Genomic DNA, 20,019 nt, shown 5'->3' on the forward strand with positions numbered 1-20,019 from the left:
TCGTGTGAAGAAGTGTTTGCACATGACTGTGTGCATAAAGTATTTTAGCAAACAGACATTGCGTAATATTTCAAAGTGAATTTGATCTTGTATACTACGTAATTACACAGGTTATAAGCATCATGTAGCAAGGGAATGTTGGGTTAATAGTTAGTGTTTAACATGTGGTCAATTAAAACAACTTATGGGTAAGGTTAGGTTAAAAATATAAATTAGTGTACATTTATTCAGTATACAAATAGATTTATTGTTTTGCTATTTAATTATTTTAGAATTGTTTGCCATGTATCTTTTTTGTTCATTTAGTTAAATGCCTGCGATAAAAATCATATAGTTTAATGTTTGTGATTGTGTGATTTTAATACAATAAGGTGGTATAATTTATTATTAAATTAGCATGTAATGTTTATTATGTCAACCTTTGGATGAAATGCTTCCAAAGTCCATTTCATTTATATTAGATGTGTTCATAATTTTTCTATTAAAGAGATACTTAACCCAAAATGAAAATTCTGTGATCGTTTACTCAGAGTTGTTATAAATCTGTGTATCAATTTCTTTACAGAGAAATATATTTGGAAGAATGCTTATAACCAGACAGATTTTTGCACCCTATTGACTATCATAGTAGGAACAATACATTGGTAGTCAAAAGTGCCCCAGAACTGTCTGCTGTCCTAAATTCTTCGAAATGTCTTCTATTATGTTCAACAGAACAAAACAAGTATACAGTCTGTTTTCCTACTATGGGAGTCAATGGGTGGCAAGATCTGATTGGTTAAAAGCAGTCTTCCAAATATATTTCTCTGTGCTCATCAGAACAAAGAAATTAATACCGATTCTGAACAACTCGAATGTGAGTAAATGATGACAGATTTTTATTTTTGGGTGAGGTCTCCCTTTAAATGTTGCTTTTCCTACATGTCTGTGTGGTGTAAGGTCGCTGAGCCTCTAGGGTGCGCTGTGCTACAGCTCAACACCTGAACCCGGAGCACGCAGCGTTAATGTCGGCAGTTGCCTGGTGACGCCGGAGCTGTGTTCGCCTTCGCCTGTTTCCTGTCCTGTGTGTCACCCAAAACAAGTTTGAAACTGACAAATCTCCGTCTGTGCCTTGAGGAATACGCGCCTGCAAGTGTTTTCACATCTGCTTACGAGCCTGAAACGGATCGCTATGTGACACGGAGAGCTGAAAGGAGAGTCATGGAAAATTACTTATTCGTGAGAGTTGTGGGGAAGGGAAGCTATGGGGAGGTGAACCTGGTCAGACACAAATCAGACCGTAAACAGGTACTTTAGAGTGATTAATACATCTGTATAGTATGTGCACACGTGTGCACGCTCATGCAAACTGGTTTAACGTTATATGTTTAACTCAGCATTTGTTGTCGTTTAAGAAGTGCGTGTTTGTCACCTTAGTTAATGATAAATCTGTATTTGATTGATGTTTGTGAAGGCATGAATATTCATGTTTTAGGGAGAGCCTTAGTGGTCTTGTATACTGTGTGATGGAATTGCGTACAATATTGGATTGTAAAACCAAGTATGCATGAAATGTAGAAGCATGTGTGCCATATTTATTATAGTTTAATGACTATTGAATGTTTTGTTAGTATGTTATTGCCTGTCAGGCATTGACAGCGACTGCTATACTTATACAAAACAATCTATTAAACAAGATGTTTTAATACCTGGCTGGAACTCAATATATGTAAACCTCTGAAGTGTAAAACTAAAAAATGTGAAAAACATTATGAAAAACAGTCAGACCTCCTAAATATGTTATCCCTTAATAATAATGAATTAAAATATATCACACACTACCAGTTAAATGTTTTTCATCTAAAGGTGTATGCCTAAATGTGTGGAATTAGTTTAATAGACAACAATTTAATTGAACCTTTTTCTATAAACTTATAAAATTTTTTAAACAAAAATATCTTTGAAAAGGATGACTTTGACTTAATAATGAAAAAGAGCCGCCAGTAAGAGAGAATATTAACTCATTTAAAATTGTTTAAAACACATTTGGGGTGAAACCCCAAGAAGCTGCTTAAGAAAATGACAAGAGAACAATTCTACAAACTCTTAGGCAAAATTTGACTACATTGGAGATGCTAAATTATAACAAGATGTATTTGGTTCAGATTTTTTCAGTCGAAACATCCTCATTGTTCTGTTTGTGTTATTCTACAGTTTTGATGAATTACAATTTTTCTAAAATGTGGAAATAAAATGAATAAGTGAGTGAGTAAGTGTTCAAAAACTTCTGATCAATAATTATATTATCGATATTAATAAATAATAATAATTGTAATATTTTATTATATAATGGTCAAACTGCTTAAAATTCTAGATCATACTCCTAAATTGTACTTGAGCAATTTTCAGTGTAATTCAATTCAATTAATTAATCTTTTGCTGTGGTGAAAATAAAATATACATGTATCATATATGTAGTAAATCTCATATGGTTTTGACAGTATGTGATCAAGAAGCTGAACCTGAGAACATCATCCAGGCGTGAACGAAGGGCCGCAGAGCAAGAAGCCCAGCTCCTTTCTCAGCTCAAACACCCCAACATTGTCACATACCGAGAATCATGGGAAGGCGAGGATTGTCAGCTCTACATCGTAATGGGTTTCTGTGAGGGAGGAGATCTGTACCACAGACTCAAACAGCAGAAGGGAGAACTGCTACCTGAGAGACAGGTGGTCGAGTGGTTTGTCCAGATTGCCATGGCTCTTCAGGTAAACCATGCATCCGTCTGTTATAACGGGACACTTTTACAGTGTACTGCTTGTAAGTTTGAAAGCAAGTTTACACTTTCACAGTGTTAAAATCTTGTTAATTTCCTTTTATCTGTAGTATTTACATGAGAAGCACATCCTGCACAGAGACCTGAAAACACAAAATATCTTCTTGACCAAGACCAACATAATCAAAGTGGGTGATCTGGGCATCGCCCGTGTTTTGGAGAGTCAGAACGATATGGCCAGCACTCTGATCGGAACACCTTACTACATGAGTCCAGAGCTCTTCTCCAACAAACCATACAACTACAAGGTACAACATGGACACAACTTACAATCACAGTTTACTAACAGTTTACAAAAGGTTTAGCAGACCTTAGTAACCTTAAAGGGACAGTTCACACAAACTAAAAATTCTGGCATCATTTACTCATCCTCAAGGTGTTCGAAATCTGTATACATTTCTTTGTTCCAATGAACACAGAGAAAGATATTTGGAAGAAAGCTTGTGACCAAACAGTTCATGGCCACCATTGACTCCCATAGTAGGAATGGTAGTCAATAGTGCCCAAGAAATGTTTTCTGTACTACATTCTTCAAAATATCTTCTTTTGTGTTCATCAGAACAAAGGAATATTTAAGCATATTTTTATACTATGGTAGTCAATTGTGGCCAAGAACCATTTTTTTTCAAATATCTTTATTTTGTGTTAATCAGAATAAAGACATTCATACAGATTTGGAACTTTTGAATTCAGAATTTTTGCTTTTACTGTTTCTTTAAATTCTTTGTTTTTTTATTTATTTCTAGGGACTGTTAAACTATTTTAATGTAAAGGAACTACAAGTGTTTGCATTTTGTAAAAGCGGCTGTACCAGAACAATAAAAGAAAAACACATGTTGGACACGCATAGAATGAATTAAATATATATAAAAAATATATAAGCTTAAAAGTAATATGAATAGAGAAATATAGCATTGTCTTGTAATATATATATATGAATGGGATGATTCAGGATTTTTACTATGATTTCTGTATGATGATAAGCCCTTTGTGTTTATATTTGCAGTCAGACGTGTGGGCATTGGGCTGTTGTGTGTATGAGATGGCCACTCTTAAACACGCCTTCAACGCAAAGGACATGAACTCACTAGTGTATCGGATCGTAGAAGGAAAGGTACTGGATCATATTCATCATCCTTTTCATTGAAAATGTACATCAGGTGGAACTATTTGCATTCATCACATCTAAAAAGATTTATTAATTTAATAGTGCTATAAATGTCTGTTTGCATTTGAAAACTTCAGATGCGAAAGCCTGTAAGTGCCGTTTGAAATTTTCTACCAAAATTTGTGTTTTTGTCTATGTTAAAGTTTACCATTAAAGTAACTAAGATATAAACATAGGAGTATTATGAGCACTTAGAGGCTTTAGAATTTGAAGTCTCCATTTGTTCACTTGGCAGTTGCTTTAATCCAAGCTAAATTTAGTCAAGGTGTATGTTCAACTACCTGGAAGTCAAACCCAAGACTAATGTGCTCATTATGCAATGCTGTGAGCTCATGTATGTTTATGTTTTTTTAATGGTCAGTTACCGCAGATGCCAAGTAAGTACGACCCACAGCTTGGAGAGCTAATCAAGCGCATGCTGTGCAAGAAACCAGAAGACAGACTGGATGTTAAACACATCCTGAGACAGCCGTACATCAAACATCAGATCTCCGTCTTTCTGGAGGCCACGAAAGAGTATGTGCATTCATAATGTGCCTGCATGTGTATGTGTCCTAACTTTTCCAAAAAAACAGTGCACTTAGTGTGGATGTAAAAAGAATTTGTTAACAAGGATCCTTTTAATGATCCGACAGGAAAACTGCCAAATCAAGGAAGAATGCGGTAAACAGCAAAGCGAACAGCGCCGGTTCGGATTCGTCAGCCAAACCCCACCATGAGCTTAAGCCACAATGTCTAAACTCTAAGTCAAAGAGCTGTGGAAATGAGGTAAGATGATCCGGAAAATGTCATTTGAAATCCTAAAAAAGAAACTTTCTATAAAATTGATCTGTTTTGTTGTTCATATTTTACAGATTGAAGAAAACCACTTGAATCGACAAAGCCCCTGTAATGGCCCAACAGAAAATGCCCCTTCTAACACACACTTGCCCCCCAAATCTCCCAGTCGGGACATTCTTAACTCAACAGGTCAATCTATAGCAACCATAAATAACATAGACATTGAAGTCCAGGAGCAGAAGCACAAAAAAGCAAAACCACCTCAGCCAAAATCCAGCAGCCGTGACGCCAACAAGCCACCATCATTAAACAAGAGGAGAGAGGAGAAAGAAGATGCCCTTCCTCCTCAGACACACCCCCCAAAACAGGTGTTGGGTGTCGAAAGAGCGGAGGAGAAGACGACAGCGAACGGATTGATATCACGAAGCTCCACCACACACAAACCAGCAGACCGATCCAAGAGTCTGACGGAGAATAAGACTCCCGATGTTAGCATGGACCTCAAGGAAGACACGATGAAACTACTGCAGGAGGCAGCCATGCAGAACATACCTCACCCTGAGATCAAAGCTGAGAGTCGGAGAGGTTCAACAGGGGTTGCCGATCATCACAGCATGTGCGTTGTAAGGGACGTTCCTGTTGGAAGTTCAACGGAAGAGAGTGAGGTACAGTACTGTGAAGGAACCGGTCAAGGCTTCTGGTTGGTTGCCTTAACAAGACCCCCAAAAAATGTATGTGACTCTTTCTTAAGTGGAACACTAAAGAAGACATTTTCAAAAATGTGCTTTTGTGTCCATTCAATGGAAGTCAATGGGGTTCAGTGTTGTTTAGTTACCAACATTCCTCAAAATATCTTCTTTTGTGTTCCACTGAAGAAAGAGTCACATACAGGTTTTGATCAACGGGATGAATTTTATTTTGAAGAAAGTCATGCGGATTTGGAATGACATGAGGGTGATTAAATAATGAAAGAACTTTAAGTGTATTATTTATAATTTATGTATAATTTAATATATAAATATATAATATTTTATAAATATACTGTACGTTGTATTGATCATTTCAGTGTGAAAATGTGTGTAGAAATAAATGGTTAGTAATTAAGACCCAAAGTATTTATTTTCTTGCAGGGAAGTCTAGAGTCCACAGAGAAACTACTCAAACCTGTTCCTGTGATCTTGATGGTAAAAGACATATTATCTCATCAAATAAATGATTCAAAGCGTATTACTTGAAGGTATTAACACATCGTTTTCTAAAAACATTTAGGAGCCGACCAATTCAGAGCCCACTGCATCTATCCCAGATCAGAGCAAACCGGTTCTTCATCCCTCATCCTCTGAGCCGTCTGTTTCACGTCAGCGCAGACAGAAGAGAATCGAGAGCCTTGATGAGAATAATGTGAGTGACGTGGACGATGGAATTTATTTCCATTCTTTGTTCATTGTATTTTACAATGACAGTTCTGCTCCTTGATTCTGATTGGTTGAGCCCGGTTCTAAGCCGTTATAAAATACCTGCTTCATAACTGTTGACCGCATTTAATAGAATAAATATCAAATAATTTACTTTATTTCATGAAACCTTACTACGCATATATATATATATCATATATTTTATAAAAGCATTAAGCCCTGTGAAGCAGTGGGTTACAAGTGCATTTTATAACAGATAAAGCCGCGGTCACCCCTGATTTTCGTTCCATTGACTTCCATTCATATGCATGTAAATACATCAGACCGAAACGCAAGCCAGTCCGAAGATATTTCGCTGCGTAGCAAAGATCAAGTTTGGTGAATTCTGACCTGCGAATTCGCGTCACGTGAATGAGTGAGCCCGAAAGAAGATCAAAACGTCCATTTTCGTTCCACCGATCAAACGAATTTCGCATGCTCAAAGTCACGTCTGACCACGGCATAAGGGGGTTTTAGGCAACGCTCTTAGCTGTTATAATATAAAGCAATAAGCCCCAAGAAGCAGTGGGTCAAGTGCATTTTATACAGCTAAACCCCCTTAAAAAATGCACTTGTAACCAGTGTTGGGTGTAACTAGTTACTGAGTAATTAGCTACTGTAATTTAATTACTTTTCCCTTGAAAATGTAAATTAAGGGATTACTGTTATTTTTTTCTGTAATACAGGTACTTCTGATGTAATTGAAGTAAATACTGTATAATATATTCAATAGTATAAATGACTTCAAAATTATGAGTCTAACATATCCTTCTACATTTGTATACTTTGGTCAGTTAATAAGAATAATTGATGTAGTTATTTATTATTTATAGAATTAATTCAATAAGCCGTTCCATGTCTATCCCTAAATCACTTAACTAATCATAGTTGATGTAGGATATAGAAAGTAGTTAGTAATCAGTAATTAAATACTTTTTGGAGAGAGTTATTTGTACAGTCATCTAATGACACTATTGAATATGTAATTAGTAAGTAGTTATTAATTACTTTTCCAGAGTAACTTACCCAACACTGCTTGTAACTCTGTTCCGCAGGGTTTATTGCTTTTTATAAAACGGTTAGTCCATTTTCGTTACAAGGTTTCATTAAATAAAGTGATATCCATGCTATATAATCTGGTCAGGAGTTATAAATCTGGGTATTTTATAACGGCTCAGACCTCGGCTCAACCAATCAGAATCTCGGACCAGAATTGAGCGTTTTATAATGCACTGTAACCCACTAATTCTCAGGGGTTTATTGCTTTATTACACCGTGTGATTGTGGTATTATTCTATATGATTTTAATATTTGAAACAAATGAAACTAACTTTTTCTGATTTAACTTGGATGTCCAGATACAAATGGGGCCTCTGTAACATATATACCTGCCAAAGACTGATATCATTACTATGATCTTTTACTTCAGATAAAAGCAGTGCCCAGACCTCTGCCACTTCTTCCTGAAGTCATATCATCAGGGTCCAGTCAACAGAACAGGAACTTGGATAAATCCAAACCTAGTGGTCCATCATCTTCCAACAAGAACCTCCCAGAAGAACAGGTGACATGGCAGAGACTTTAAAGAATATATTTTACTGCTTTATACATTTGTAGACTGTCTATATACAGTCTACAAATACAGCTGTATAACTACAGCTGCTAACGGTTTCCACTTTACATCCAGAATCGTCCACTGTCTGCCAGGGAGAGGAGAAGACTGAAGCAGTTGCAGGAGAACTCAAGACAACAAGGTTGGGCGGGCGATATAATAATTCTCAAATATTCATGAATTCAGTCAAAGTAGACAAATTAATTTGTATAATGCCAAACTAAGTGATCTGGAAATCAAAAACAACCGTATGAGACCAAAACAAGATCTGAGTCAACTTTTGTGAAATTCAGGGAGAGTGAATGTGAAGACAATTAGCATCTGCTCCGCTTTTTTTTTTTTAATGATCCTTAAGAACTGGATCAAAGCGAGACATTTCTGCATGCGTCCATTAGAATGCATGAGGGGTCCGAGAGCTGTTCACTGTGATCAAAGCACAAAGGTGCAGCATACATGAATTAAGATCTGGTGAATCGTGTACGGTCTCAATTGTTTATGATTCCTATCCCCTTTGAAGCAGCGTCTCATGCCCCCTCATTAGACTTGAAGCAGACAGACCAGCCAGATTGCCCGAGACCTACAGGTACCAGCACAACCACGGAAACGCAAAAGGTATTGACAACACACACTCTATATAGCTGCTGTATACATTTAATGAGCGTTTGAAACAAAAACCTTAACATGACTATTCTCGATTGTCATTTCTTAAGACAGCTTTGTAATGCATAAATCGTTACAAAGCAAACGCTGTATGACATGAAACGTTGACGTTTATCCGTGTGTCAGGAGAGGAAGACCTCGTGTAGACAGTCTGATGAAGATGATTGTAGCTCTTCTACCAGCTCCACCGAGCGTTCTGAGGGAGACTACAGAGAACGGTAACACCCTACTAATGTATACTTAATACATGTATACAAGAATATCGGACCGGGTGGTTAACGTTTGTGTTCATGCAACTTGCATCACTTATTGTTATTTTAGAAAGCGTGACACCAGCGAGATGCAAGACTTGGTTCATATGATGACACAGACATTAAACATGGATTCCAGAGATTTGTCATTAGAGACAGATGTGCCAAGATGCCATTCTACTCTGGAGCCTGAGTTCAGACTGAATAGGAAGTACAGGGACACCCTGATGCTTCATGGGAAAGCCAAAGACGGACACGGACACTTCCAGATCAGTGATGTTCCATTAGGTAACAATTCACCTGACATCTTTTTTGTTTTGACAGCTAGCTATGCAGGAACATTTTGGTTACTCATCTAATTGTATATAAAGTAAAACAGCTTCATTAGGCTAGTGATATGACTGGGTTTTACATCTCATATGTGTACATAATTGCAAAAATATTTTATTAATAACTTTTGATTTCTTGGAAATTAATATGAGGGAAAATTGTGCACATTAAAGTCATTAACTTTTGGGTGTGTGGTTCATTTACAAAGACATATCACCCCAAATGCTTAAATTTCTTTTTTTTAGATGACAGCACGGGTCCTGCAAAGGTCAGGAGAATGATCGAGCATCTGCGTACAGATGTGGTGAAAGGTCTCGGCGTAAAGCTGTTGGACAGAGTTCTCGATATAATGCAGGAAGAAGATGAGGACAAGAGAGAGGTAAGGCAGGAGATATTGCGTCTGCTAAAAAATGACGGTGTAATATTGGTATGCTAGTATAGTTTCAAAGAGGCTAAATTTGTGTTCAAGGTGTCATTGAGCATTTTGTCCTATGCAACTAACATTGATTGTAACCTTGATAGTGGAAGTTTTCGATTGTATCATGATTTATTTTGTCTTGTTATATGTACTGCTAATGATTCTTTATGCTGTCTTTTTATTTAGCGTTTACTGCAACAGCAAATGGGAGAAGAGAAATACAAGCTGTATGCTGTAAAAGTGCGACAGTTGAAGTTTTTTGAGGACGTCACTTTTAAAGACTGAGATGCACACGAGGAATCTTCTGAAATGGCATTACTGCGGACTTACCAGAAAAACACTATTCACTGAAGCCAATATCAACATTCACTGTTTATATGTCTTTGTAAACTTATAATGATAAGACTTTTACACTAGTTATGCCAGAAAGCTGATGTTTTTTGCACCTTTCAAGTTCACAAAGATGGAAAATGACACTTCTTTTTTTCTGTTAGTAATGTGAATTTATGCTGTGTAGATAGCAAACCTGATCTTAATTGCAGAACAGACTGAAAATAGTTGAATAGGTTTTTATATTTTGTTTTTCTGGAGAAACTGTATATTTATACTATGAATAATGTGAATCAATAAGTAATGATTTATAATAAATTACATTTTTAGGTATTGTAGTGTGCTGTTCTTTTGCACCATCACAGCTTCAGTCAAACAAATAAGCACCACAAACAAATGTACCAAACACAGAGCAGACATATTTATTACATATTCAAAATCTTCAAGCAGTAAATAGAAAAATGTATGGATTTTTATATAGATGTTGTATATTTTTCATGTATATCCATAAGGGTTTGCTTTGCCAAATCTGAACTAACAATGCATGTAAATCACTTGTGTTTCTTTTTCTTGAGGTTCTCCTGAGGTTTTTCACGAATCTCTCCCGCTGTCTCAGGAAGAGGAGGCTGCCAGCTGAGAGGATTTTTCCTGTACACTGGCCAGGGAGGAAGTGTGAGCTGAGGAAACAGAATGCAACAATATTAGTCACCATATTAGAGAAATATCAATGTTGCCAATTTGCTTATAGCAGACATACCAAACAGGATAGTGCAAATCCGGCTAACATTATGTAGACGGTCCACCCAAACTGCTGAATAAATAAGCCATAGATGAAGCCGATGACCTGCAGGGTGAACAGAAGCAGGTCAGAAGACTGCTAATGATGGCTGTGATAGTGAAGGTGCTGCTGTCATTACTTACCGCTGACACCAGAATTACTCCTTGGAAGATTTGCTCTGCGAGTTTCTGCCCTTTATAGTCCTTCAAATAATCAGATACATTTATATAAGTTGTCTCACTAAAAAGGCATAGATTTCTGTAATATAACCTACGTTATATGTTTATGTTTATATTCATATTATATATATATATATTTCATATTTGATGCAAAAGGGGAAATACAGTGATGACTCCAACACAGAGGAAACAAAATGATGTAGCGTATATATTTGCAGCTGTAACGTTAACGCTATTGCTAATGCGTTAGCTGGTAACATATGTCAACACCTTATACCCCCTAAAGCTTTTAAACTCGCAATATTATCACATGCATGCAGATTTGAAGTATTTATCCCCATCGTAAATCTTACCATATGCGTCGGGATGGACTTAAACATAGAAAGCATTGTGAAGTGTTTTAATAAATCCGCTAGATGCTTCTTTTCAATGGAGACTGGTGATTTCCTGTTTGAAATGTGTACGTAGAATTTCTCAGGACCCTTCACAAAATACTTCAAAAGTGCTCAAATGCGCATATAAGCGTACTATATAACATACAAATGCTCCAGGATTTTTTCTTTCATGTTTTAACGCTATATATTTTTTATTAGAGTCTCAATTTAATCAAAGTAAGAAAAGTCTTTTTTTTGTATCAGGCAGTATTCTAGACGCAATCTTCAGGCCATTTATGGTCATGGGCGTGTTTAATGACGTCGTGGCCACGGTAAGGGTTAGATCTGCAGCTCATTTGAATAGACACAGCTTGTGTGTGACTAGTTGCTGTGCTCTATGACTATAGTGTATAGATCAGTAAAAGCTCGGTCTGCGCTGGCGTGTTCACTGTCCAGTCTCACACACTGAAGGTAACTGGCTTGTTGAGTTGGCGTTTTGGAAGAACCAACGGGAATCAAAACGTTATAGCGACTAAGGTTTGCAAACACTTTTGTACATGCAGCACACATGCTTTTTCCCTTTTTACAATAAAGTGACTTTTTTACATTGTGCATGTAAATACACATTTGAAATCCCCCCCTGCACTTTATAAACTTTGCTTGTGTTGTTTTCTTGTTCCTGTTTAGGACTGTGCCTGACCAAGTGCCATGACCTTACGGAGGGGTGAATATATATTAGTCTTTATTAAGTATGAAACATATTAAAAACACACAACTAATATAGCACTTGTCTCCTCTACTCCAGTGAACGTGGTCATCCTCGTGCTGCTTGCCATCGCCTTTATAATTGTTGTGCATCGCAATCTGCTAAATCTGAACGATTTTCTGAAACAGGAAAATCCAGGTACAAGCCTGTTCATGTTACTGCGGTTTTACAAAACTTTCTTTTCAATCCTAAAATGGTTATTTCTGTGTTTTGTGTGCAGATACGGTGGCAGGAATGCTGCTGCCGTTTGAGACCGATTTTCTATCCAATCAGAAGGTCAGTAGGGCAGGAGAAGAGATCCCGGTGCTCATCACCGCTCCAGAGGACCGACTGGGTGCTGCTGTCACCGCTATGAACAGCATCTACCAAAACACTAAAGCCAATGTGCTTTTCAACATTGTGACCCTAAATGAGTCTGTTGATCATCTTAGGTAACTAACACATGAATTACTCCATAACTAGTTTCTCTAAACAATTATTACAGTTGCTTGTGATGTATTTGTGTTACATACTTTATATGATTTTGCCAATTCTGTGTAAAACTATATCGAATTTATAATCTTAATTTAGACAAGAATGCATTAAATTAAATTGGACTTTCTTTTTTTTATTGTCGAAATTCATATGAAAATATGTATTGGGGTGTAATGTTTGCAGTTTGGTAAAAGTACATGTTTAATTTAAGTTAATCATTGTGAATTTACAACTGCAAATATTATACAGTGTAATTATTAAAATGCAATGTTGCAAATAAAATTAGTCATTCATTACTTTAAGTAACTTACCCGATACTGAATACATAATTGTTTTGTTTAAAAATAATCATCAAATGTGTTTCTTCTTTCAGAACATGGATGAGTAAGACTGATATAAAACACAAAATTATAGTGTTCGATCCTAAGATCCTTGCGGGAAAGGTATCTGAAGACCCTCAGAAGGGGGATGCTCAGAAACCGGTAATGATGCATTTTTCTGTGTATATTACATTAACACTACATTCGTATGTGAACATTTATTGTGATAATGTTTTTGTGTTGGTGATGTGTTTTTAGTTGACCTTTGCCAAATTCTACATGCCAAAGTTCTTGCCTGATGCGGAAAGGGCAATATACCTGGATGATGATGTAATTGTACAAGGTGAAGTGCAGATAATTTTTTTTGATAACATCAAAATCTGATATTTGGAACTTTTATGACATAAACTAAATGTGTCAAATTATTGGAAGATAAATCCTTTGTGGAATTTTGTTTGCAAATGTGGGAGTATAAGATGTACTTCCTGTCTATGTTCAGGGGATATTCGGGAGCTTTTTGACAGTAGTCTGAAGTCGGGTTACGCGGCAGCTTTCTCTGAAGATTGTGATTCTACGTCATCCAAGACCCTCGTCCGAGGAGCTGGAAATCAGGTGTGTTTATGAAGTTAACAAGAATAACATATCTTAACGTATACAAAATCACATATATTTTTGCTTTAAAAAATTCCCCCTGTACTTTACCTTTACAGAACAGCTATATGGGCTTTCTAGACTTCAAAAAAGAGGCGATCAAGAAGCTCGGAATGAGAACGAGCACCTGCTCCTTCAATCCTGGAGTCATTGTGGCCAATTTAACTGAGTGGAAACAGCAAAATATCACCAGTCAGCTTGAGTTCTGGATGGAGCGCAATGTCAAGTTAGTTTTGTGATTTACTAGTTTCACTAAGTGTCTTATCCGACTTGACTCATTTGCTTCAAAATCTCCTGAATAGTTTGCTAATATCAGTTGAAATCCTCTTTATACATCATGACTGTTAATGGCAACCCTGGTTGCTTTTTGTCCTCTAGGGAGGACCTTTACAGCAAGACTCTTGCAGACAGCATCTCAACCCCGCCTTTGCTTATTGTTTTCTACAAGCATCACTCCAGCATCGATCCCATGTGGCACGTCCGACACCTTGGTAAACAATTTACCGTTGCTCTAGCCTACACAGGAGTCATGAGTATGTGAATGTATTAATCCCATCAATTGAATTTGTTTTGAAGGGGCAACCGGAGCAGGGAAACGGTACTCTCTTCAGTTTGTGAAAGCTGCCAAACTTCTCCATTGGAATGGACATTATAAACCGTGGGGCAGGACCACGTCTTTCTCTGACATTTGGGACAGGTGGTACATTCCGGATCCAACAGGTAAATTCCACCCGATCCGGAGACCCACGGAGGACAAATAAACTCCGATTCGGATATCAACTCTTGCGATGCCAGCTTACCAAACTATTTTGGTGACTGATATTTTAATTGGAAGAACACGAAACATCTTGTTCTGGGATGTTCAGATGAAGTCTTGATGTAAACCATGGAGCCCGTTTTAAGTGTTTGGAGTCATGATCAAAGATAATAATTCCTACATGTCTGGGACCAACATTCAACAGAAATGCACTACCTCAGCATTTCTCATCTTACAAACTAAACACACTAATACTTTTGTCTGTCACATACACATTTTGTCATTTTTATATCTAAAGCTTGATACATCTTAGTCGAGAGAAAACACTCTTGTTAAATGTTCAGGTTTGTTTACATTTCTATGAGTGCATGTATATTTTAATACTGATCAGCTCTGTAATGTATCCAAAGTATACCCAGTGTTGTCCTCCAAAAGCCGAGGAGAAACCATGCCGAACTGTAAATGATGAAAATGTTGTAGCGGAGACTCCAATAAAGTTTAATATAGGTTTTATATGCAGTGGTACAGTATGAACTATTTTGTCAAACTGTAATCTTATACATATTTAATTATGTATAATACATTTTGACAAAAAATCAGGGTTTGGACCATTACAGAAATACACATTCCACAATAAACAGTCAAAAAAATGTTGCGGTTGAATCTCAGTTGACTTTCATCTGTCACACACAGAGGTGCCATTTTACACAAAATCTGTATTGAAATCATATGCATCAACATTGTTGCTCTGTTGCAATGAAGTCAAGTCAGTGTTGATGGGAACAATCTTCACCCTTTTTTTAGCTGGTTTGCCTACAGAAGAGGTAAAAAAAAACAGTAAGATTAACAATAGAATATAGTCAGGAAAGAGGAAGCAAAAGAACAGAGTTCTTAAAAAAACAGACCTTTTCTCTTCTGTGTCGATTCCTGGATCTGTGTCACTGATGCTGCAGCTGGGGTTTCAACCTCGGGCTAAAGAAACAAATTGTGTCAATCAATTTCCCGGCATTAGTCACACTACATTATAAAACATTACAGAAATGTATGTACATCATCCTGTCGATAACTATTTATAGTTAAAAAAAATCATTACAGAAATTTTTCTCCCATTGTAACTGTATTACAGTAAATGTCTTTGTCTAGTGTAAAACCATTCAAAACATCTTTGATAACATTCAGACTGCATCCAAGACTTGAGCTTGCACATTTTTAACAGAGCAGACCCCTCAATTCTCATGATCTCAGATAACAGAAATCTCTCCAGAGGTAATGTTATACAAATATAAAATACCTTTTCTGTGTTGCTGATCGTGTCCATCTCTTTCACTTCTGCCGTTACCGCAGTCTTCGACTTCGTCTCTGCAGTACCAACATTCAGCACACCAGTAGTGGGGCCCTTTGAGTTAAAACTGATACTGCTGGATAAATTGGGGGACCGCACACCTAGAAACAGGTACATTAATGTCAAATATAAAATTAATTTAGTACTGATTAATTTAACCAAGCAAAAAAAAACACTACACAAGAGCAAGGACTGTGCACATATCAACAGTTGAAAGATGATATTGACAAAAAAAAGTCAACATGAGGTCAATAAGCTTGAGTCGTGTAGCGTGAGATGATCTAGAGAAGATCGTATTTGAGACGTACGTTTAATAACATCCTCATTTGCCTTCCTCACTTTGTCCATGTCCAGACCTGATCGCAAGTCATTAACTATGTCATCAGAGAGGTAAGAGGGAAGATCCTGTCGCTCTGGAACTCTGCAGTGGTAACTTAGCTTAGCCCTGTAAGGACATCACACACACATCAGCAATGATATTTCAACACCACAATATATATGTTATGATGACTATTACATAAAACAAACCCTGTCCAGTCATTGAGGAACGTGGTTGCTGCCAGCTCTGTGTTCGGAATGCCACCTTTCTGCAGAAAGCCTCGCTTTTGGGCAAAGGTGGTAAGGAACTCCAATGAGTTTCTGTAGTTTGGGACATTAAACTGTAGCATTACCTGAAAGAGAGACAAAGAGGTTTGAAGAACTACTTAGAAGAAAAGTTCAATTAAAACTTAAGTTGTCAATTTACTATTATAAACAGTAATATGAACTATTTCTTTCTTTAGTAGAACATAAAGATGATAAATTGAAGATTGTATGGAAACGTGTCTGGTTCTCATTTAATTTATGTTTAAATGTGACATGAATTATAAAATCTGATCCTCACATGCTGCTGATCACACTGTTTGAGTAAAGTGTTGACCGCCTCTAGCGCACTCTTCTCATTCTCCTCCACCTCCAGACTCCTCAAAGCCATCACGTCTCCCGGGTTACCTGGAGCCGCCACTATCCCTGGGCTGTCAATCATCTTCACTTTCTTAGAAATATGCACCTCCTGCATACATCTGTGCAGAAGAAAACTGGAATTTAGGGGTGGTGTATCGGTGCCTTCATAGTACATGCGTTTGAATAAATTGTGGGATCTGAAGCTCAGGGTTGGACTGAACACATCACATTGTGGTCAGATCAAACATTTCATCATTCTTCAGAAAAGCTTTACCTGGTCAATCCCCTCTGTATGCCAGCATGACACGCTCTGATGTCTTTTAAACTGTTGATGATGCTGCTCTTTCCAACATTAGGAAACCCTGGAGAGACAGAAATTCACACGATCATTGTGAAGAGTCGAAATTGGATTATTTACACAAAACTCATAACTTCTCCATTTTAAAACACACAAGATGACTGTAGTTTATTCAGTTTGAAGCAAATCTTACCGACAACACCGACTTTGAGCATTTTCTCGTCATCTTTCCCGTTGGCAATGTCAGTAAGTGTTTGTAGAAGAGAATCGCCTCCCAAACATGTAGCTGCTCGACTGTGATCCAAAACATTTAATCTCTGTTTTTTCTGTTGCTGTAAAACAGAACATGACATTGATTTGCCATTTTAAAAACCATAAAACTGAGAGTTGGAAAGAAGAACAAGTGACCAATATCTAACATCAACTCTACCATACATTTTGTTTCTTAAGCTAAAATTGGACTAAAAATCTTTCCGTTTGATCTAGCTACACTCTTAAAAATAAAGGTTCACAGCGATGCCATAGAAGAACCATTTTTGGTTCCACAAATAACTATTCAGTGAAAGGTTGTTCAAAGAACCATTTCTTCCTTACTTTTTCATTATCTGAGGAACCTATTGCGCCACAAAGAAGCTTTTGTGAAGCTGAAAGGTTCTTCGGATGTTGAAGGTTCTTCATGGAACCATTTAGAGAAAAAAGGTTCTTCAAAGAACCTTTTGAAGCACCTTTATTTTATTAAGAGTAAATATTTTGCAAAATTTAAGGTCCTACTTTGGTTTATGGATTGTCCAAGAACAAGTTTACTTGAATACACGATGTATAAACACTTTCTAATAATATGGAGTTATTGTCACCTTACTTATTGACTGACTCTGAAATGATTAGTTCGCCCATTCATCTGTCTAATCCCCTCTGTCAGCCTACTCTGATCTGATTGGTCAGAAAGTCTAGTCCGCTATGATTGGTCTACTGCATGCAGTGTCCCAAATGGAATGTAGGCGGGCATTACACGGAGTGACACAAATCTGAACCAGAACTGAAATTAGAACGACAGACGAGTCGTTCGCTTGATCCAGAGTCGACTCCTTTCCCCAAGACTTAACTTTGTTATTCGTTCACTTTCAGCTTTACATCTGGGCAGACAGCTAACAATTTCACACAGCAACATAAAACACTGTCATTTTAAGGACATTGTAATTGGTAATCTCCATGAGTGTTATGGCAAAAACAGCCCCTCCAGTGATAATCTTTAAAGATCGACAATTGTTTTGAATGGATTCTGTTTCACTTGGAAAGATGTCACAGCAACATACCACAGTTCTGTCCTGCAGATGTGTTGACGCTTTAAAGACAAAAGTTGGACATTCGGCTTCAAGATAACCGACCCACTTCTCCAGGTTCTCTTTAGGAACAAGATCTACAAAACAGAAATGTGTTTTCATTACTAGCTTCCACAGTGATGATCAGATAACTGAAGGTGAAAGGCAACACTGAGACTTTACCTATTTTGTTCAGCGTTAACAAGAGCCTTTTCTTTCCACTGTGTTTCAAGATGGCTTCCTCTAGCTGAGGGCAACGGCAACCCAGAGGGTCCCTAGCATCCAGAACCATCAGTATCACATCAGACGCTTCGATCACCTGCACAGGGATTTCAGTAATGTAAGATCAGACTCAAGATCACATTTAAGTGATAGTTCAACCAAAAATTTAAATTTTGTCATCATTTACTCAGCCTCATGTCGTTTCATACCTGTATAAATTACTTTGTTCTGAAATATATATTTGGAAGAACTTTAGCAATTTTCAATCCTGTGACATCATTGATGCCATAGTAGGTCAAATTAAGTGGTAGTCAAAGGTGCCCCAGAACTGTTTTTTTATAATAAATTCTTTAAAATATCTCATTTTGTGTTCAACAGAACACCTATTTTTTCCTAATATAGTAAGTAGTGTGATGATGTCACAGAACTGAAAATTGCTATCATTCTTACAAATATCTTTCTTTGCGTTTAACAGAACAAATAAGTTTATACAGGTTTAAAACAACCGGAGGGTGGGGAAATGATGACCGAATTTGTAATTTTTGAGTGAACTTTCCCTTTCAACAAACACGTGTTAAAACAATAAACGTAAACCTATAAACTTGCCTTGTTCAACTCGCTGCATCTGAATGATTTGGCACTCTTCTGTTTAGCTACTGCGGCTTTTGTTTCTTTAACTTTTTCTACCTACAAAATGAAAAATAAAGTGAGAGGTAAAACAAACGAAAGGTAGTTCAACTAACACGAATACATTGGCACTTTTCTCACCTTTTTAGCCTTCTTGGCTGCAGGTTCGCTGGCTGCCTCTTTGTCCTTTTTCCTCTTCACAGTTTTTTCTTGCTGTTTTGTCACCTTGTTTTGCTGTTTAAGTGCTTCGAGCTTCAAACAAAAACGTTACATTGTTACTATTAGACATCTTGCTTATGCCATTTGGCAGATGTAAATCCAAAGTGACTAAAGGATCGTACCTCCTGTTTTCTATGCTCAGCTTCTCGAAGCACCTCCTCTTTAAAAGGAGCGCTGTTTGGTACTCCAACATCCTTTTTCGGCCTTCGACTTGTGCCTTTCTTCTTCGCCTCTTTCTTTAGTTTACGGTTGTGCTCCCGAACCTTCAGATGAAAAATAACTTACACACTGCCCATACACAACAGTACTTACAACATTGCTAAAAATATCAACTTACATTTATTACAAAAATATGACAAACCATCAGCTGTTGAGCATTAACACATTTATAAAATGTCTTTATATAGTGTGTTTTGGGACTTTGTCTGGTTGGATTTAATGGTGTTCTCATGTGACATAAATTAGCATCCCAACAATAGCACCCCAACACATTAAGTTACCAGTAAAGACCATAATAGTTTCCATTAAAACCAACACAGTTCATATTTTAACCCTTAAATCCAAAAACATTACCGTGGTGCTGTTATTATATACACAACCTATGTTGGATGTATTTATAACACTTATAGTAAATATAATCTCTTACCCTCTTCTGTATTTTAAAGCGTCTGGAGCACGAGATGCGTTTGCTCGCCTTCTTTAACTCTACAAAACAGACACGTGTCGCTCATAAACATTTATTTAAACACATTAACTGCAATATATCAGTTTATACTAGTTTATCTGCGCCTTACCGTAAAAAATCACACAAATCTCAAAGCAAGTTTAGTTATTTAACGTTCTTATACTCACTCGGTCTCTTCATGTCTATCCAGCACGCGCTCCTGTTGCCTCAGTCGCACAGCGCAGCACGTGGGACTCTTCCTCACTTCC

At 37.1% G+C, this 20,019-nt stretch overlaps 4 protein-coding genes and 1 non-coding gene across 7 annotated transcripts; 2 read left to right on the top strand and 3 right to left on the bottom strand.

The window, feature by feature from the left end:
- Window positions 1-996: 996 nt before the first annotated feature.
- On the top strand, window positions 997-10,151 carry nek4 (NIMA-related kinase 4). Of its 3 annotated transcripts, none has more exons than XM_056735404.1 (16): window positions 997-1,287; window positions 2,481-2,747; window positions 2,866-3,063; window positions 3,822-3,929; window positions 4,345-4,499; window positions 4,619-4,751; window positions 4,838-5,428; window positions 5,894-5,947; window positions 6,033-6,164; window positions 7,647-7,781; window positions 7,905-7,971; window positions 8,347-8,441; window positions 8,616-8,707; window positions 8,811-9,028; window positions 9,316-9,449; window positions 9,675-10,151. In XM_056735404.1, the coding sequence occupies exons 1-16, from the start codon at window positions 1,201-1,203 to the stop codon at window positions 9,771-9,773; spliced, it is 2,565 nt and encodes an 854-aa protein (XP_056591382.1). In that variant the 5' UTR covers window positions 997-1,200; the 3' UTR covers window positions 9,774-10,151. The 3 variants fall into 3 exon arrangements, with proteins under 3 accessions (XP_056591382.1, XP_056591383.1, XP_056591384.1); XM_056735405.1 differs by having other exon boundaries at window positions 8,350-8,441; XM_056735406.1 differs by having other exon boundaries at window positions 8,371-8,441.
- A 66-nt stretch (window positions 10,152-10,217) lies between these two features.
- On the bottom strand, window positions 10,218-11,286 carry spcs1 (signal peptidase complex subunit 1). The gene is made up of 4 exons (XM_056735409.1): window positions 11,129-11,286; window positions 10,740-10,799; window positions 10,576-10,662; window positions 10,218-10,495 (listed from the first exon to the last, which is right to left on the bottom strand). The coding sequence occupies exons 1-4, from the start codon at window positions 11,162-11,164 to the stop codon at window positions 10,370-10,372; spliced, it is 309 nt and encodes a 102-aa protein (XP_056591387.1). The 5' UTR covers window positions 11,165-11,286; the 3' UTR covers window positions 10,218-10,369.
- Window positions 11,287-11,567: 281 nt separating this feature from the next.
- glt8d1 (glycosyltransferase 8 domain containing 1) lies at window positions 11,568-14,630 on the top strand. Its single transcript, XM_056735408.1, has 10 exons — window positions 11,568-11,686; window positions 11,837-11,873; window positions 11,955-12,053; window positions 12,136-12,346; window positions 12,763-12,871; window positions 12,968-13,052; window positions 13,209-13,321; window positions 13,420-13,586; window positions 13,739-13,851; window positions 13,937-14,630. Exons 2-10 carry the CDS (start codon window positions 11,858-11,860, stop codon window positions 14,119-14,121), a joined length of 1,098 nt encoding a protein of 365 aa, XP_056591386.1. The 5' UTR covers window positions 11,568-11,686; window positions 11,837-11,857; the 3' UTR covers window positions 14,122-14,630.
- Window positions 14,610-20,016, bottom strand: gnl3 (guanine nucleotide binding protein-like 3 (nucleolar)). Its single transcript, XM_056735407.1, has 15 exons — window positions 19,939-20,016; window positions 19,733-19,791; window positions 19,209-19,349; window positions 19,009-19,119; window positions 18,847-18,927; window positions 18,202-18,337; window positions 18,013-18,116; window positions 16,893-17,031; window positions 16,676-16,763; window positions 16,343-16,520; window positions 15,988-16,130; window positions 15,768-15,904; window positions 15,409-15,560; window positions 15,023-15,089; window positions 14,610-14,930 (listed from the first exon to the last, which is right to left on the bottom strand). Exons 1-15 carry the CDS (start codon window positions 19,949-19,951, stop codon window positions 14,821-14,823), a joined length of 1,659 nt encoding a protein of 552 aa, XP_056591385.1. The 5' UTR covers window positions 19,952-20,016; the 3' UTR covers window positions 14,610-14,820.
- On the bottom strand, window positions 16,596-16,667 carry LOC130410807 (small nucleolar RNA SNORD69). Its single transcript, XR_008905042.1, has one exon. It is a non-coding gene; the product is annotated as a small nucleolar RNA SNORD69 (small nucleolar RNA).
- Window positions 20,017-20,019: the final 3 nt, after the last annotated feature.

The sequence above is a fragment of the Triplophysa dalaica genome, chromosome 21, assembly GCF_015846415.1.
Source record: "Triplophysa dalaica isolate WHDGS20190420 chromosome 21, ASM1584641v1, whole genome shotgun sequence".
NCBI classification, from domain to species: domain Eukaryota; kingdom Metazoa; phylum Chordata; class Actinopteri; order Cypriniformes; family Nemacheilidae; genus Triplophysa; species Triplophysa dalaica.

Excerpts from the sequence above, each read along its gene's own strand:
- nek4 (XM_056735404.1), top strand. The coding sequence starts at position 1,201 with ATGGAAAATTACTTATTCGTGAGAGTTGTGGGGAAGGGAAGCTATGGG. Across the intron at positions 2,748-2,865 it reads AGATTGCCATGGCTCTTCAG|TATTTACATGAGAAGCACAT; the intron begins GTAAACCATGCA and ends TTTTATCTGTAG. Across the intron at positions 7,782-7,904 it reads AGAACCTCCCAGAAGAACAG|AATCGTCCACTGTCTGCCAG; the intron begins GTGACATGGCAG and ends CTTTACATCCAG.
- spcs1 (XM_056735409.1), bottom strand. The coding sequence starts at position 11,164 with ATGCTTTCTATGTTTAAGTCCATCCCGACGCATATG. Across the intron at positions 10,663-10,739 it reads GAGTAATTCTGGTGTCAGCG|GTCATCGGCTTCATCTATGG; the intron begins GTAAGTAATGAC and ends TTCACCCTGCAG. Across the intron at positions 10,496-10,575 it reads GATTTGCACTATCCTGTTTG|CTCACACTTCCTCCCTGGCC; the intron begins GTATGTCTGCTA and ends CTGTTTCCTCAG.
- glt8d1 (XM_056735408.1), top strand. Across the intron at positions 13,322-13,419 it reads TCCGAGGAGCTGGAAATCAG|AACAGCTATATGGGCTTTCT; the intron begins GTGTGTTTATGA and ends TTACCTTTACAG. Across the intron at positions 13,587-13,738 it reads TGGATGGAGCGCAATGTCAA|GGAGGACCTTTACAGCAAGA; the intron begins GTTAGTTTTGTG and ends TTTGTCCTCTAG.
- gnl3 (XM_056735407.1), bottom strand. Across the intron at positions 18,117-18,201 it reads GTTAACGCTGAACAAAATAG|ATCTTGTTCCTAAAGAGAAC; the intron begins GTAAAGTCTCAG and ends TCTGTTTTGTAG. Across the intron at positions 14,931-15,022 it reads ATCGACACAGAAGAGAAAAG|GCAAACCAGCTAAAAAAAGG; the intron begins GTCTGTTTTTTT and ends CCTCTTCTGTAG.